The 17035-nt window shown below is 44.1% G+C and overlaps 1 protein-coding gene and 2 non-coding genes across 3 annotated transcripts; all 3 read right to left on the minus strand.

The window, feature by feature from the left end:
- Positions 1-5961: 5961 nt before the first annotated feature.
- Positions 5962-6047, minus strand: trnastop-uca (transfer RNA opal suppressor (anticodon UCA)). Its single transcript has one exon. It is a non-coding gene; the product is annotated as a tRNA-Sec (tRNA).
- A 2180-nt stretch (positions 6048-8227) lies between these two features.
- On the minus strand, positions 8228-8314 carry trnastop-uca (transfer RNA opal suppressor (anticodon UCA)). The gene has a single exon. It is a non-coding gene; the product is annotated as a tRNA-Sec (tRNA).
- Positions 8315-9075: 761 nt separating this feature from the next.
- Positions 9076-16800, minus strand: LOC111957741 (proton-coupled zinc antiporter SLC30A1). The gene is made up of 5 exons (XM_023978707.3): positions 16606-16800; positions 15144-15752; positions 14619-14999; positions 12697-13153; positions 9076-12591 (listed from the first exon to the last, which is right to left on the minus strand). Exons 2-5 carry the CDS (start codon positions 15745-15747, stop codon positions 12279-12281), a joined length of 1755 nt encoding a protein of 584 aa, XP_023834475.1. The 5' UTR covers positions 15748-15752; positions 16606-16800; the 3' UTR covers positions 9076-12278.
- Between the last annotated feature and the right edge of the window lie 235 nt (positions 16801-17035).

The raw sequence follows: 17035 nt of genomic DNA on the forward strand, positions 1-17035 counted from the left end.
AAGGGAGAGGAAGAAATCAAAGAGCTTGTGGACAAGGGGTCCGTCAGAGAGGTGGTCATAGGCCCCAACAAAGAGGTCAAAGAGGTGGGCATGGGCCCCGTCAAAGAGGTCAAAGAGGTGGGCATGGGCACCATCAAAGAGGTGGGCATGGGCCCCGTCAAAGAGGTCAAGGACAGCATTGCACCAGGCGGATTTGCAGAGGTTCTGAAAAAGAAGGGTCAACACTTGCAAAATATTGACTCTTTCATCAACTTCATGTTACTTGTCAATAAAAGCCTTTGACACTTGATGAAATGCTTGTAATTATACTTCATTATTCCATAGTAACATCTGACAAAAATATCTAAAGACACTGAAGCAGCCAATACTTTGGGAAAATGAATATTTGTGTCATTCTCAAAACGTTTGGGCACGACTGTACAGTTGGACAGTTAAACTACAATACACCTTACGATCAAATTTAAACATCACCAGTTTTTTATCATAGTAAAATCACCTGACATTTAATCTAGTAAACTTCCCTGTCTTAAGTCCGTTAGGATCACCACTTATTTTAAGAATGTGAAATGTCAGAATAATAGGAGAGAGAATGATTTTTATTTCAGTTTTTTTCTTTTCATCACATTCCCAATGTAACGGCTTTCTCTGTGGCGAAGGGATCGGACCCTAAGCGCGCGTAGTTAGTGTTCATCTGACTTTAATTAAGACAATAACGTGAACACCACAAAAATATGAAAAACAACAATGTGGCAAACCGGAAAACAGTCCTATCTGGGTGCATAGAACAAAAGACAGGAAAGACAAACCACCGCACAAAAACCCAACACAAACAGCGCTACCGACTAAAATATTGCGTATCGCAATGTAGAAATAACAATGACTAACACCTGTCTCTCATGATATGAGGAACATTAATCAGGCAACTAGAAACGGGGAAAAACTAGACAGCACACCAACATAGAATTGCCCACTCAGCTACGTTCCTGACCAACACCAAACCAAGAAAACACAAAAGAATATGGTCAGCCAGCAGTCCGCACCCAAAACCCCAAAATTTATTATTTGTGCTAGCATTGCCTTTAAATTGATATTAACCTTGGTCAATATCATTGTCGGGAAGCCCTTTCACAAGACAACATAAGTTGGGTGAAGACTTCTCGCCCATTCCTCCTGATACACAGCTGTGTAACTGGAGTATATGGGTATTGTGTACGGCCCTCCTTTGCCTCGCGACATGGTTGCTTTTCTCTCAAGAGAGTTTGCCCTAAAAATAGAAAACTTGTTGGATTGTGCAGGTACACGCGGCTCTTGTGTGGCGACTCTCGACATATTCCTTTGACTTTGTGCTTGTCCTTAAGGCACCATTTTTGCCAAGTTGGAAGTGGTTGCTTGGGGGGTCATTGTCCATGTGGCTTCGTAGCTCCCCATAGGTGAACTAAGCTTTAACTTTCCTGACTGATGCTCCTTGAACATACACATTTTTCCTTTCCTCATTGATGCCATCTCCTTTAATGAAGTGCACCAGTTCCTCCTGCAGGCAATGGCACCCGGCCGCTCGAAACAGCTGATGCTATCACTCTACCCGTGCTTACACGGGCTTTTGGGACTGGAGTTCTTCGGCTTGACAAAGGGAAATGAAATATTTGTGTTTCCATACTACCAAACATTACGATGGTACATTTATGGGCAAAAGCAAGTTCTATTTTTGTTTTCATTCAGACCAGAAGAACATCTCTTTCTCCAGAAGTAGATATCTCTTGTCCATGGTGCCACTCTGCAAACCGTCAGTCTGGCTTTTTTTTATGGACGGATCTAATTTGGGAGTCTTGTGGCTCCATTTCCTTGCCTTTGAGCGGTCCTTTCAGGTTAATTGTAGTTATTTTTTTTTGATTCGGACGAGGTATATAGGTACTAACGCGTCTATGCTAAACACATAAAGCTGGTGATTATATTGTGTTCTGGGGAGGTACTTAAATATAGAGTCAACAAATTTTGTTTGTGAATATCGCCCTGTTTCGCTCCAGCATCTTTTCACAAGGTCCTTTGCTGTGCCTTCTTGCAAGGGAATTGGTAATTTGCACTATGAGCCCGCACCAAAAGGGTACGTTCATCTCTCGGAGACGAGATTCTCTCTCTTCTGAGCAGTATGAGGCTGCATGATCATGGTGTTTAACTTGCGTACTATTGTTGTACAGATGTACGTGGTACTTCGAGGCGTTTTTTGAAATTGCCCCCCATGGATGACCCAGACTTGTGAAAGGGTCTACATTTTTTTCTTTTTTCGTTCTTGGCGATTTCTTTGATTTTCCCCCTGATGTCAAGCAAAGAGGCACTGACAATCTTGAAGGTAGGCTTCTTTCGAAGCTCACGAGTTCGGATGGACCCTGAGAACATTGACATGCTCCATGTCCAAATTTATCAAATGGGGCGGCAGGTCACGTAACTGACATCGTTGACGTCTGCATTCACTAGATTGAAACTAACAGGCTCGACAAGTTTGGACACTCTAATGTATTCGATTATGTTGCCGCGCTCGTTGAGATAGGGATTCGCAACAAGATGAAAGGCCTAGTACAGATTCATATCTGTTGTTCTGCCCTGCACAAACAAAGCAGTTACCCACATTTCCTTGTTTAAGAGAGATCCTAAGAGGTGCACACATCCCCCACGTTGTCCCGGCACTCTGTCATTGATGGAGGGTTCAAACCTGTATAGGCCGAAATTTTGTGTCTTGTAACTTGGGACTTTTCTGCCTACGCTCCACACAAGTGCTATTAAATGAGAGTTCTCTATAGAGTCACAGGTTAGGAACAGCCAGCCTTATCAAGCCTAAAGGCATCCATTACGACTCCTCATTTATCACTGTTATGAGATTTTTTGGTTCAGCAAGCTGGGTTTTATTAATTTTTGGCGTACGTACAGTCCTGTTTCATACTCATTATACTTTGACTATTAGTCAAGCATCATGAGACAATAGTTTCGACGATGCATATCAAACTGAGTTGATATCAGTAATAGACACTAATTTGGGAAATTCAGTGCGGTTAGATAAGGTGGGAAATACCTGTTATAGTTACTAGCTTGGAACACTACTTTGGTCCCTGGGGAGTGTTCCACCAACTTTCCCCGGTCGTTTGTTTCTCTCAAAAGGCACCAGAAAAATGTGTTTTATAGATACCTGGTGCTCTTCAAAAGGCGGGGTAATTGTTGGTGTCAACGTTCTCCTCAATGGGCCAGGGTCATTTCGACAGCCGTATGTCATTCCTGGCTTTCACCCGTTTCAAACCACTGCCCACTACTGCTGGTCGGTCAGCGCACGGCCACCACCATGTGGTCTTCTGTCAATTCTGAGGGTAAACACAGAGTATACTGTAAATAGATCATACTGTATAGAATACTGTAACATGTTTTGTGAATTTACATTGTTAGAATGTCATTTACTGTAATTGTAATAGTAAAGTATTGATATTTAGGCTACGAGTGCCTTTAATATTGTTTTTATATAGTTCTGTCCTTGAGCTTTTTCTTGTCTGTTGATGTTCTTGTATTATGTCATTCTGTATTATGTTTCATGTTTTTGTGTGGACCCCAGGAGGAGTAGCTGCTGCTTTTGCAACAGCTAACGGGGATCCTAATAAAATACCAACAAACAAAAAGTATAGTGCATATCCTGAGACTTGCTGGTTTTCTTGGCGAAATGTTCTTGTGATCGAATTGACAGTTGATCTTTTCAGATTGGGGTGAATGTATCTGGCAGCCTCTGCCACGGTTAAGGCCGTTGTTTACCACATGGTCAACAACAACGGCCCAGACTTCATTAGCACACAGTTCCCTGCCGTCTGCCTCCCTCTCTCTGATGTCACATCTTTGACAGGGCCAATGCCCACCTCTTTGCGGTGCCCCATGCCACCTCTTTGACCTCTTTGACGGGGCCCATGCCAAGCTCCTTGACCTCTTTGACAGGGCCATGCCACCTCTTTGATGGTGGCCCATGCCACCTTTTTGACCTCTGTGTTGGGGCCTATGCCCACCTCTTTGACGCTCTTTGTTGGGGCCTATGCCCACCTCTTTGACCTCTTTGACGGGGCCATATGCCCACCTCTTTGATGAGTGCCCATGCCCACCTCTTTGACCTCTTTGACGGGGCCCATGCCAACCTCTTGACGNCTAGCAAGGGAGAGGAAAGAAATCAAAGAGCTTGTGGACAAGGGGGTCCGTCAGAGAGGTGGGCATAGGCCCCGTCAAAGAGGTCAAAGAGGTGGCATGGGCCCCGTCAAAGAGGTCAAAGAGGTGGGGCATAGGCCCAACAAAGAGGTCAAAGAGGTGGGGCATGGGTCCCATAAAGAGGTCAAGGAGCTGGCATGGGCCCCGTCAAAGAGGTCAAAGAGGTGGGCATGGGCACCATCAAAGAGGTGGCATGGGCCCCGTCAAAGAGGTCAAAGAGGGGGCATGGCCGTCAAAGAGGTGGGCATGGGCCCCGTCCAAAGAGGTCAACAGCAGGTGGGCATAGGCCCAACAAAGGAGGTCAAAGAGGTGGGCATAGGCCCAACACAGAGGTCAAAGAGGTGGGCATGGGCACCATCACAAGAGGTGGGCATGGCCCTGTCAAAGAGGTCAAGGAGCTGGGCTGGGCCCGTCAAGAGGTCAAAGAGGTGGGCATGGGCACCGTCAAAGAGGTGGGCATTGGCCCTGTCAAGATGTGGACATCAGAGAGAGGAGGCAGACGGCAGGGAACTGTTGTGTCTAATGAAGTCTGGGCCGTGTTGTTTGACCATGTGGTAAACAACGGCCTTACCGTGGCAGAGGCTGCCAGATACATTCACCAATCTGAAAAGATCAACTTCAGATTCGATCACAAGAACATTTCGCCAAGAAAACCAGCAAGGTCTGCAGGATATGCACTATACTTTTTGTTTGTTGGTATTTTATTAGGATCCCCGTTAGCTGTTGCAAAAGCAGCAGCTACTCCTCCTGGGGTCCACACAAAACATGAACATAATACAGAATGACATAATACAGAAATCAACAGACAAGAAAAAGCTCAAGGACAGAACTATATAAAACAAATTAAGGCACCGTAGCCTAAATATCAATACTTTACTATTACAATACAGTAAATGACATTCTAACACATGTAATTCACCAAAACATGTTACAGTATTCTTACAGTATGATCTATTTACAGTATACTCTGTTTACCTCAGAATTGACAGAAGACCACATGTGGTGGCCGTGCGCTGACCGCCAGCAGTAGTGGGCAGTGGTTGAACGGTGAAAGCCAGGAATGACATACGGCTGTCGGAAATGACCCTGGCCCATGAGAGAGAACGTTGACACCAACAATTACCCGCCTTTTGAAGAGGCACCAGGTATCTATAAAACACATTTTTCTGGTGCCTTTGAGAGAAACAACGACCGGGGTGGAACAACTGGGGGCCGAGTATGTTTCAGGTACAGCACTATATAGTGTATTACTGTACTATTTGATGCACGTGCTATGCTACTTGACAATATCATATTGGAACTGTACTATAAAAATAACTAACCAAAATATATTTTTAGAGAGTGATGGTGCTTGATGCTGGTTCAACCTGGCCAAAACTCAGCACTTTGGGGAGAAACTCATCGGCCAACAGGTGACCCTCCAAGTGCCGGGACAACGTGGGGGGATGTGTGCACTTATCTCTTAAAATGTGGTAGAACGTAGGCCTTTACTTGGATCCTACAACACCGCACAATAAAATTCAGTAGACCTGTCAATGTGAAGTGGTCAACGATGTCATTGTGTTGGACAATGTTAGTTCCACCATGCTGAGGTGGTGCCGGCAATCCATAATTTGTGACTCTATATTACCTCCAGGAACACAATTACGTTTATTTTGCCGCGTAGTATATATACCCGCGAATTCATATGAACATTGTTGGGGATCAAAGTCCATATATTAGAAAGTTGATAAATGTCGCCCGAAAGGTGGAATTGAACCACTCTGCCGCTAAGCAGCTACAGGTTTGAAGCCTGCACCCCGGACACCGAGGCTCATCCGGGCATTGGTAAGAGAGTTCGCAGTGCCTATATATACCTGATGGTGTACAAAGTGTTCAGTGTCGGTGACAAAATGTTGCGGTTAAAGCAACCGTATTATTCAGTATAAGGAATGTACGTTTTCCTACAATGAAAATCGCAAGCATTTTAGTGACTGTATAATGAAAGAAACACAGAAGTTAAACGAAGTATGTTGTAAGGGAGGGCTTTTCGAAATAATGCAAAATAGCTAAGATTTCATTGGCTGGTTGATAACAAAAGGGTGGAGTTTTTATAAACGGAGTAAATGGAATGTTATCAAATACATGGAAACCATGTGTTTGATTTATTTGATACCATTCCCCTGATTCAGCAGGATAGACAGCAAGGGAGAGGAAGAAATCAAAGAGCTTGTGGACAAGGGGTCCGTCAGAGAGGTGGGCATAGGCCCGTCAAAGAGGTCAAAGAGGTGGCATGGGCCCGTCAAGAGGTCAAAGAGGTGGCATAGCCCCAACAAAGAGTCAAAGAGGTGGGCATGGGTCCCATCAAAGAGGTCAAGGAGCTGGGCATGGGCCCGTCAAGAGGTCAAAGAGGTGGGCAGGCACCATCAAAGAGGTGGGCATGGGCCCCGTCAAAGAGGTCAAAGAGGTGGGCATGGGCCCGTCAAAGAGGTCAAAGAGGTGGGCATGGGCACCATCAAAGAGGTGGGCATGGGCCCCGTCAAAGAGGTCAAAGAGGTGGGCATAGGCCCCAACAAAAGGTCAAAGAGGTGGGCATAGGCCCCAACACAGAGGTCAAAGAGGTGGGCATGGGCACCATCAAAGAGGTGGGCATGGCCCTGTCAAAGAGGTCAAGGAGCTGCATGGGCCCCGTCAAGAGGTCAAAGAGGTGGGCATGGGCACCGTCAAAGAGTGGGCATTGGCCCTGTCAAAGATGTGGAATCAGAGAGAAGGAGGCAGACGGCAGGGAACTGTTGTGTCTAATGAAGTCTGGGCCGTTGTTGTTGACCATGTGGTAAACAACGGCCTTACCGTGGAGAGGCTGCCAGATACATTCACCCAATCTGAAAAGATCAACTGTCAATTCGATCACAAGAACATTTCGCCAAGAAAACCAGCAAGTCTGCAGGATATGCACTATACTTTTTGTTTGTTGGTATTTTATTAGGATCCCCGTTAGCTGTTGCAAAAGCAGCAGCTACTCCTCCTGGGGTCCACACAAAAACATGAAACATAATACAGAATGACATAATACAGAACATCAACAGACAAGAAAAAGCTCAAGGACAGAACTATATAAAACAAATTAAAGCACTCGTAGCCTAAATCAATACTTTACTATTACAATTACAGTAAATGACATTCAACACATGTAAATTCACAAAACATGTTACAGTATTCTTACAGTATGATCTATTTACAGTATACTCTGTTTTACCCTCAGAATTGACAGAAGACCACATGGTGGTGGCCGTGCGCTGACCGACCAGCAGTAGGGGCAGTGGTTGAAACGGTGAAAGCCAGGAATGACATACGGCTGTCGAAATGACCCTGGCCCATTGAGGAGAACGTTGACACCAACAATTACCCGCCTTTTGAAGAGGCACCAGGTATCTATAAAACACATTTTTCTGGTGCCTTTTGAGAGAAACAACGACCGGGGTGGAACAACTGGGGGCCGAGTATGTTTCAGGTACAGCACTATATTAGTGTATTACTGTTACTATTTGATGCACGTGCTATGCTACTTGACAATATCATATTGGAACTGTACTATAAAAATAACTAACCAAAATATATTTTTAGAGAGTGATGGTGCTTGATGCTGGTTCAACCTGGCCAAAAACTCAGCACTGTGGGGAAAACTCATCGGCCAACAGGTGACCCTCCAAGTGCCGGGACAACGTGGGGGATGTGTGCACTTATCTCTTAAAATGTGGTAGAACGTAGGCCTTTACTTGGATCCTACAACACCGCCACAATAAAATTCAGTAGACCTGTCAATGTGAAGTGGTCAACGATGTCATTGTGTTGGACAATGTTAGGTTCCACCATGCTGAGGTGGTGCCGGACAATCCATAATTTGTGACTCTATATTTACCTCCAGGAACACAATTACGTTTATTTGCCGCGTAGTATATATACCGCGAATTCATATGAACATGTTTGGGGATCAAAGTCCATATATTAGAAAGTTGATAAATGTCGCCCGAAAGGTGGAATTGAACCACTCTGCCGCTAAGCAGCTACAGGTTTGAAGCCTGCACCCCGGACCACCGAGGCTCATCCGGGCATTGGTAAGAGAGTTCGCAGTGCCTATATATACCTGATGGTGTACATAAGTGTTTCAGTGTCGGTGACAAAATGTTGCGGTTAAAGCAACCGTATTATTCAGTATAAGGAATGTACGTTTTCCTACAATAAAATCGCAAGCATTTTAGTGACTGTATAATGAAAGAAAACACAGAAGTTAACGAAGTATGTTGTTAAGGGAGGGCTTTTCGAAATAATGCGAAATAGCTAAGATTTCATTGGCTGGTTGATAACAAAAGGGGTGGAGTTTTATATTGTGGCTCTGACCCCATTCTCCGAGTATGTCTAAGGCACGGGAGGCTGCTGAGGGGAGTACAGCTCATAATAATGCATGTAACGGAGTAAATGGAATGTTATCAAATACATGGAAACCATGTGTTTGATTTATTTGATACCATTCCCCTGATTGATTCCGCTTCAGCCGTTACCACGAGCCCGTGTGAAATAGGACAGATGTAAGTACCGACCTAATTATCTTATCTGATTATCTCTGTAGTGAGGTATCTTAGGCAAAAGAGTGCACTTTTAGACCTATTTACTGTATATGGTGGCAGGACACTAAAGGTAGAATTGCACATTATAAAGAGAAATGATGACAAAATGCATTACAGGAGGCTATGTAATCAGCGTCTCTATGGTAGGAAGAGCAGGACTCTTATTTGTGGGTTCATTCATTTCAATCATGTTTTGCGCACAAAGGAAGCAGAATATCTTTGGTTAAATTATTTTATTCCAGCACTTTTGTTGAAGATAGACACACGACTGTAAAAATGCAATCCATATGATATTTCAGAATCATGTCTACATATTCATTTATACTAAGACAGAGGTTCCCAAACTTTTTTGGCCCACGACCCCATTTAGATATCTAAAAATGATTGCTCACCCAATCATGTGAAAAAWATTATACAGCCTAATTAACAGCCAATGTTGACTTTTTTATTTGGGGCTATGGCAGTCAATTTGAAAAACATTCTAACAGTATTTCTGATTGTCTTCTCAACTCAGAATATAATACAATAGATCACCATCTTTGAAATGCAACAGAAAAGGTCCCACATCGAGTCATCACTCGGGGTGTAATTCCGATAGTGTCCACAAGATGGTAGCAGTGTATGTGCAAAGTTGAAGTATGCGCCAACAAACATGACATTTAGTGTGAAGTCACCCAGGTACATTTGGGCAAATCGTGAAGCAGACATTCACATTACATTTTTCTGCAAGAATATCGTCAAATCTGTATACTTGCACTTTGATGTAGCTTTTCCAGTATTAGTAGCCATATTAGAAGTTCAACATTTGCAAAACACCTAGTTTTCATAACTTTATAACTCTCCATATTGTTATGATTTTTGTCCAAAAGGAAAAGGCTTGCTCACACAAGGTTATCAGCTACATTTTGCGACAGATACGGGCGCGTCATCGGCGGGCCATGAAGGCGTCACTCTCTGACCAAATTTGGTGTCCTATAGGATATACTACACCCCAAATGATATAGTGAAGTCTGGTTACGTTCTAGGATCTCTGAGGAATAATTACGAACGTGGTTTGACTGATTGAAACAAGGTTTAGGGTTAGATTTTCAGATTCCTTTCTTTGCAAATTGAACGAGTGGAAGTACAAAATCGATCGTGCATGCTATATGGACCTTTTTAGAATATGAAAAAGGATTTTATCTAACAAAACGACACTTCATGTTATCTCTGGGACCCTTTGGATGACCCTTTGAGCAATATTTCAGAATTTAAGTACACATTTCACCTTCAGAGGTGAATTTACCAAACCTATCGCGGTGAAAAAAGTGTTTTGTGGTTCGGAGCTCTCCTTAAACAATAGCATGGCATTATTTCGCAGTAATAGCTACTGTAAATTGGATAGTGACGTTATATTAACAAGAATTGAAGCTTTCAGCCGATATCAGACACTTATATGTACCGACATTTGGTGTTTCTAAAATCTGCGATCGTGACGCATGATTTACAACTGTCCCGTTAACAGGACGCCTATCTTAAACAAATGTTCACATCACATTTCCAAAGCGATAAAAAAAAAACTGTAACAGTACTTAAAGTTGTGTGTGTGAAAGAGAGAGCGCATGTGTGCTTGTCTGCTGTGCTCAAGTGTTAAACTTCAAGAACATTGATAAGAGGGAGGTGACCGACTTAAACATCGGGAGCATTAATAGCTATATGTCAGTGACAGTTGTGTTGTTTACGGTGGAAATTCTGTTGTAGAACATGTCGTGTTACCGTCCCTTCCAATCAAAGCATAGTATGCCTGTGCCTCAATGCACTGCCTTTTAAATGTAAAAATCTTTATTTTGCAATTAACTCCATTAATTACTGTGATTGTTTGACAGCCCTAAATATTTTTCACATTCAATGTACACAAAAAAGTGAATGATTAGACATACAACTTTGTCATTAATGCGCAATAATGGCAGTGAAAATACACTACCGTTCAAAAGTTTGGGGTCACTTAGAAATGTCCTTGTTTTTGAAAGAAAAGCACATTTTTTGTCCATTAAAATAACATCAAATTGATCAGAAATACAGTGTAGACATTGTTAATGTTAGTACCCGCAAAACACCTCTCTCAACGTCAACAGTGAAGAGGTGACTCCGCGATGTTGGCCTTCCAGGCAGAGTTCCTCTGTCCAGTGTCTGTGTTATTTTGCACATCTTAATCTTTTCTTTTTATTGGCCAGTCTGAGATACAGCTTTTTCTTTGCAACTCTGCCTAGAACGCCAGCATCCCGAAGTCGCCTCTTCAATGTTGACGTTGTAACTGGTGTTTTGCGGGTACTATTTAATGAAGCTGCCAGTTGAGGACTTGTGAGGTGTCTGTTTCTCAAACTAGACACTCTAATGTACTCGTCCTCTTGCTCGTGCACCGGGGCCTCCCACTCCCACTCCTCTTTCTATTCTGGTTAGAGCCAGTTTGTGCTGTTCTGTGAAGGGAGTAGTACACAGCATTGTACAAGATCTTCAGTTTCTTGGCAATTTCTCGCACGGAATAGCCTTCATTTCTCAGAACAAGAATAGACTGACAAGTTTCAGAAGAAAGTTCTTTGTTTCTGGTCATTTTGAGCCTCTAATCGAACCCACAAATGCTGATGCTCCAGATACTCAACTAGTCTAAAGGACAGTTTTATTGCTTCTTTAATCAGAACAACAGTTTTCAGCTGTGCTAACATGATTGCAAAATAATTTTCTAATGATCAATTAGCCTTTTAAAATTATAAACTTGAATTAGCTAACACAACGTGCCATTGGAACACAGGAGTGATAGTTGCTGATAATGGGCATCTGTACGCCTATGTAGAAATTCCATTAAAAATCAGCCGTTTCCAGCTACAATAGTCATTTACAACATTAACAATGTCTTCACTGTATTTCTGATCAATTTCATGTTATTTTACTGGACATTCTTTTTTGCTTTTCTTTCAATAACAAGTGACCCCAAACTTTTGAACGGTAGTGTATGTTGAAAAGGCATTATTGGATAAACACTTAATTAGGTGAGTGACTTGGCTTACAATCTACTGTATCTTTGGTATGGCACCGTGTTAATACAATTAAATACAATCCCAACATAACCATGTAGTACATGCCTACATACATAATACAGTACACATACAGGCCCTTTCTGAGTACCCATAGGAATGCTGTTTATTATCCCACCCCATGCCAAAATACACACACGCATGATGACTACTGGGATTTCTACTCTTCACCTGAGCCTAATTCTTACATTAGGCTATCTAGCTCTCTAAAATTACCTCAATTACCTCATTATAATGTATTCTAGTCAATCCCCAAGCTGCATCTTAATTGCCAAATGTGGTTTGCTCCACTTCAGTCCTCTCACATCAGTTCCATATGAAGGAAAGGATGCAAGGAGCCCACTCTACACTACTGACATACATCCTAGAGGTCCTTCCCTCAAAGAAAGGTGTTCTCTATGATCAGCACGTAAGGCTCCTCCTCAGTTTCCCCAGCAGGGGGTGCCAGTGGCTCTGTAGACCATTCCTCCAGAGGAGCACAGCACATCTTCCCAGCACAGCCCTTCCCACAGGCCAGGCTGCAGGCCAGGTGTGAGGGCATCTCCCTATGGATGATGGTGGGGTTGGTGTTGTTGTTATCCAGGTTGCCGTTGGCTGTGGGAGTAGAGAGGAGGAACTCTGGTTGTACGGTGCAGCAGCTCACACCTACACTCTGCAGCACCTTGGTGACCCCCGACAACAGATCACCACACCTGTGGGAATAGATGCACATGGAGTTAACTATATTTACTGTCCATCCAACACCATTTCCCCATCATCAACATGCATTGTATTGTACTATAAAAACAGACACACACCTGTGTATCTGGAACCCAGCGTGGCAGTGGACATGTACAGACGCCACCAGGCAGCTCTCTGTCAGCTGCCACACGTGGAGGTCGTGCACCGCCTGCACCCCTGGCACACTGGCGATCCGCCGGCCCAGATCAGACACACACACCTGGGGCGGGACGGCCTGGAGCAGCAGCCAACCGTAGCGGCACACCTGGGGCAGAGCGGTGGCCAGCAGCACCACCACAGCCACCATGGAGAAGCCAGGGTCCAGGTAGACGAAGGGGCCACAGGCCCCAGAGCCATGCATGCAGTCTGGGCCCAGGAGTAGCAGGGTAAGTCCGTTGGTGAGTGCCAGGATGGAGCCTAGCAGTGCCTGAGTGAGGGCGATGAGGGATGGGAGACAGGCGGGAAGTTGGACCCTGAGGCTTGTAGGGCTTTCTGACTTTAGGGCTGAGGCTGTGGTGGGGCCTGTCTGATTTTCTGAGGAGGAGACAGGACAAAAATAGGGTAAGGCAGGAAGAACTGAACAAAACTGAAATAATGTATAATCAGTCTGTCTACCACCCATGAAATGGCTTAACTTGATTAGTATAAACATTGAAAAAACCTCTGTTTCACTTAAAGAGATTCTCCGGTACTTTTGTTTACTTTTTACCCAGTAGTTCTGAAAGTAGTGTTAACGAGCCAAAAGTGGTCCCCGAAAATGTGCAGATAAGTGCACCATGTCATTATTCTCTCTGTCGTGCTAATGTGTGTGTGCATCATGTGCATCTTGCTAGCTGTCACTCATATAGCAAGAGGCTGAAGCTCATTGGTTGAAATCAAATTGCTGGGGGGGCTGGCCCAGATGGGGGGAAATGACGTAGCACAGGTTCCAGAAAAACAGTTGCTTTCAAACTAGTGATTTTGTGCCTAATTGAGGTAAGTAAGTAATTTTTATCATAGATTACGCATTTATGAAGTACACATTGACACTTCCAGCCCACTACAAAAAAAAAGTAGTTGCCAAAGTTCTGGAGCATGTCTTTAAAGTCAAAAAGTCAGTTCGGAACAGGTCTTTGATGTCCCAATACCTTGGCATCGGGTCTATGAACTGATATATAAAACAACAATTGACACATCAATCCGCTCGTTTCAATTTAAACTATTATATAAAATACTTGCTATAAAAAAGAATGCTCAATATATAGGGCATTGAACAGTCTGACCGGGGCAGCCGTGAGGAAACAGAGTAAATAGGGCATATTTTCTAGTACTGTCCATCGGTGGCTCACTTCTGTGATGGTTATGCCATAATATCAGGGTTCAGATGGACCTGCAAAATATTGTTGGGGGGGGGATCTGAAAAATCATGATCAGTCAATGGGAAATATCATTATAGTCTTGGGTAAAGTATTTATTTTATAGGGAAATATCGGTAAACATTTTAAAAATAGGGAGGTTCAAGACCCTCGTAAGACATCACAGTAAAATGGGGAGATGCTATTTCCTTTTGCAATACAAAATGGTATTATACTGGGGAAGATGGGTTAATCTGTGGACATCGGAGGGTTGGAGTTCAAATCAGAATGAATGGTGGATTGGCTGATGTGAGTGTAAATCCAGCATTTGCAGAAAAAGGAAATTAGGGATATACAGGTATGTATAATTATTTAACTACATGTACTGTGCATGAGTGAAAATAGCTGTATGTAGCAGTACAAGTATTGTTGTCTGATAGTTTACTCCAATCAGGGGATGGGGTGTAGCCCCCCCACCCCAAAAAGAACTGGATAGTCTTTGACCATGTCTCGACTCCCTAGTCCTCCTTTTGATTTGTTTAAATTCCAGACTAGGACAGATAAAACCACAAAATGCAACACAGTCCCCAAGCATAGAAATTACTCATCTACCAAATACTAAAATATACTGCCAAGGCCAAAGACAGGAAGATACCATTTCTCACCTCTGTGTCCCATGCAGGCACTATACTTAGACACTTCAGAGTGGGGTTCCTTTGGATGACAGACACTGGCCTCTGGATGTGGGAAGCTGCTCAGTGTCTCTGAAGTTCTGCAGTCTGCAGGGAGCGTGTGCGAGTCTGCAGGGAGTGTGTGTGCTCCATGGCAGTGGTCTGAAAGGGGACCCTGAGGGGCCACGGTATGGAGTGGGGATGTCTGGGTTGGGTGCTGAGAGTCACTGTCAGGGTTCAGGACACTGGAGGTCCCAGGGTTACAGAGTACAAGTGTTCCATCTTGGAAGGCGCCATCTAGAGATGTAGGGAGGTTACTGAGGTCATTCTCTCCCCCCACTGCATTGCTGTCTTTGGTCTGGACCTTGGCCTTGACTGTGGTGTGTTGGAAAGAATGAAAAAACAAACAGACGTCCATTGCTTATATTCTACTGAACCTACTATAATAATGCAGAACGTGTACACAATTCCCTCCCTCCCACACAGACATTAATATTAAAAGCAAAGAATGCACTGCACCTTTTCCATTCACACCAAGGACAGAGCTCTCCTCCCCCTCCCAGGCAGCTCTAGTCTTGGTCTCTGGCAAGCTGCCCCAGCTGAGCCCCAGCACCAGGAGGTTGTAGAGCACACTGACAGCCCCCATCACCGTGGCCAAAAGAGGGCGCTGTATAGGGTGGGGCTGCAGGGTGTGGCTGAGGATCTCTAGAGAGACAGAGACACACAAGGCAGCCAGCAGAAGAGCGGAGATCAGAGCCCCCAGGGGCTGGACCCTCGCCCCACTGTAGGACAGGCCACAAAGGGAGGCCACAGGGTTGAGGGGTCTGGGGAACACACAGGAGGTGGCTGGGGAATATGGGGGAGATTTGACAGGTGACTGAGTGGGGGTGGAGGTGTTGGAGAGAGGGGAGGCAGGTGAGGGTTTCGGGGAACCTCTGCCCAGGGTGGGTTGAGGAAGAGCCATGTGCATGAGGATGAAGAGGGTGTGGAAGACATCCACCATGGTGATGAGGGAGTTACAGAGGCGGCTGACAACGATCTCACACAGTAGGAGCAGGAAGGTCAGGACCAGCATGCATCTGTGCAGGGAACTGTCATGGGGGAGCCCCGACCTGCTCGCCATCTCACCTGTCAGAGGATACAGGCACACGAAAAAGTCTAATTTCATGCTCGATATTGATGTAGCAGCCCATCAGATGCAAGTTAATGTAAAAATGACAAAGGTCTGTAAAAGCCAGGACTTTCTATCAATGACCACTGCTGAAAAGGTTATTTGGTTACCCAAAGTACAACATACACTCTTTAACAAAAAGGGTTCCAAAAGGGTTCTTCGGCTGTCCCCATAGGAGATCCCTTTTGTGGTTCCAGGTTGAACCCTTTTGGCCTCCATGTAGAACTCTCTGTGAAAAGGGTTCTACATGGAACCCAAAAGCATTCTACCTTGAACCAAAAGGTGTTCTACCTGGAACCAAAAGGGTTCTCCAATTCTCCTATGGGGACAACCCTTTTAGGTTCTAGATAGCACCTTTTTTCTAAGACTGCACTGATAGAAACAAACAAACCAGGCACCTTCTTTAACCTTTAGTATTAGCCTGTCTGCCCAGTGCCATGAATGGACAAATTTGATTTGAAATGTATCAAAGGAGCTTTAGCATGTCTCTAGCATGTCTCTTGTTCAGTGGAATGTGTTACCTTGCAATGGTCCCAACCAAACTCACTAACACTCTAGCCTAGCTGATCCTAAAAAGTCACATAGGAATTCATGTTTCACAGCATGAATAACCTGCTTGGCACGCGTGCACACACACTACCATATGAATTTTCCACATGAAATACATGAAAAATCAGTGTCAATATGCTCTAAATTCAGAGCACTTAAATGTAGGCTAGTCTGACGAAAAAAAAAATCCCTGGCAAATGGTTGTTACTATCACTTTTTAATGGTAGGAATTAATATATTATTGTTTTAGAGTTTCTTTACCTTTGATGAACGGTAGATCACACGCGTCAAATAATCACCCGGTAAATGGCGGTGAGATAATACATGCACATTTGCGCGCCGAATTAAGACATTTCTTCATGTGTTCTGTGCTCCGTTATTCTCTCTCTCTTTCTCTTTCTCTCCCACGCCCACCAAACTCCCAGGTTATAATCGCTGTCATGTGAGGTGATTCGCTCTCATCATCCTCCTCATTTATCCGCAGTCCGCTGTCCCATTCCCTTGTGGGGGTCAAGAGGAAAGGCCACCCACCCATTTAATAACCCTTTACTGACCACACCTCAAGAAAAGGTGATGCTGAGTGAAAATAATTTAAACCTGAGCAAAGATTATACTATACTGAACAAAAATATAAACGTAACATGCAAACATTTTAACGATTTTATTCAGTTACAGTTCATATAAGGAAATC

Source organism: Salvelinus sp. IW2-2015, linkage group LG4p (genome assembly GCF_002910315.2).
Source record: "Salvelinus sp. IW2-2015 linkage group LG4p, ASM291031v2, whole genome shotgun sequence".
NCBI classification, from domain to species: Eukaryota; Metazoa; Chordata; class Actinopteri; order Salmoniformes; family Salmonidae; genus Salvelinus; species Salvelinus sp. IW2-2015.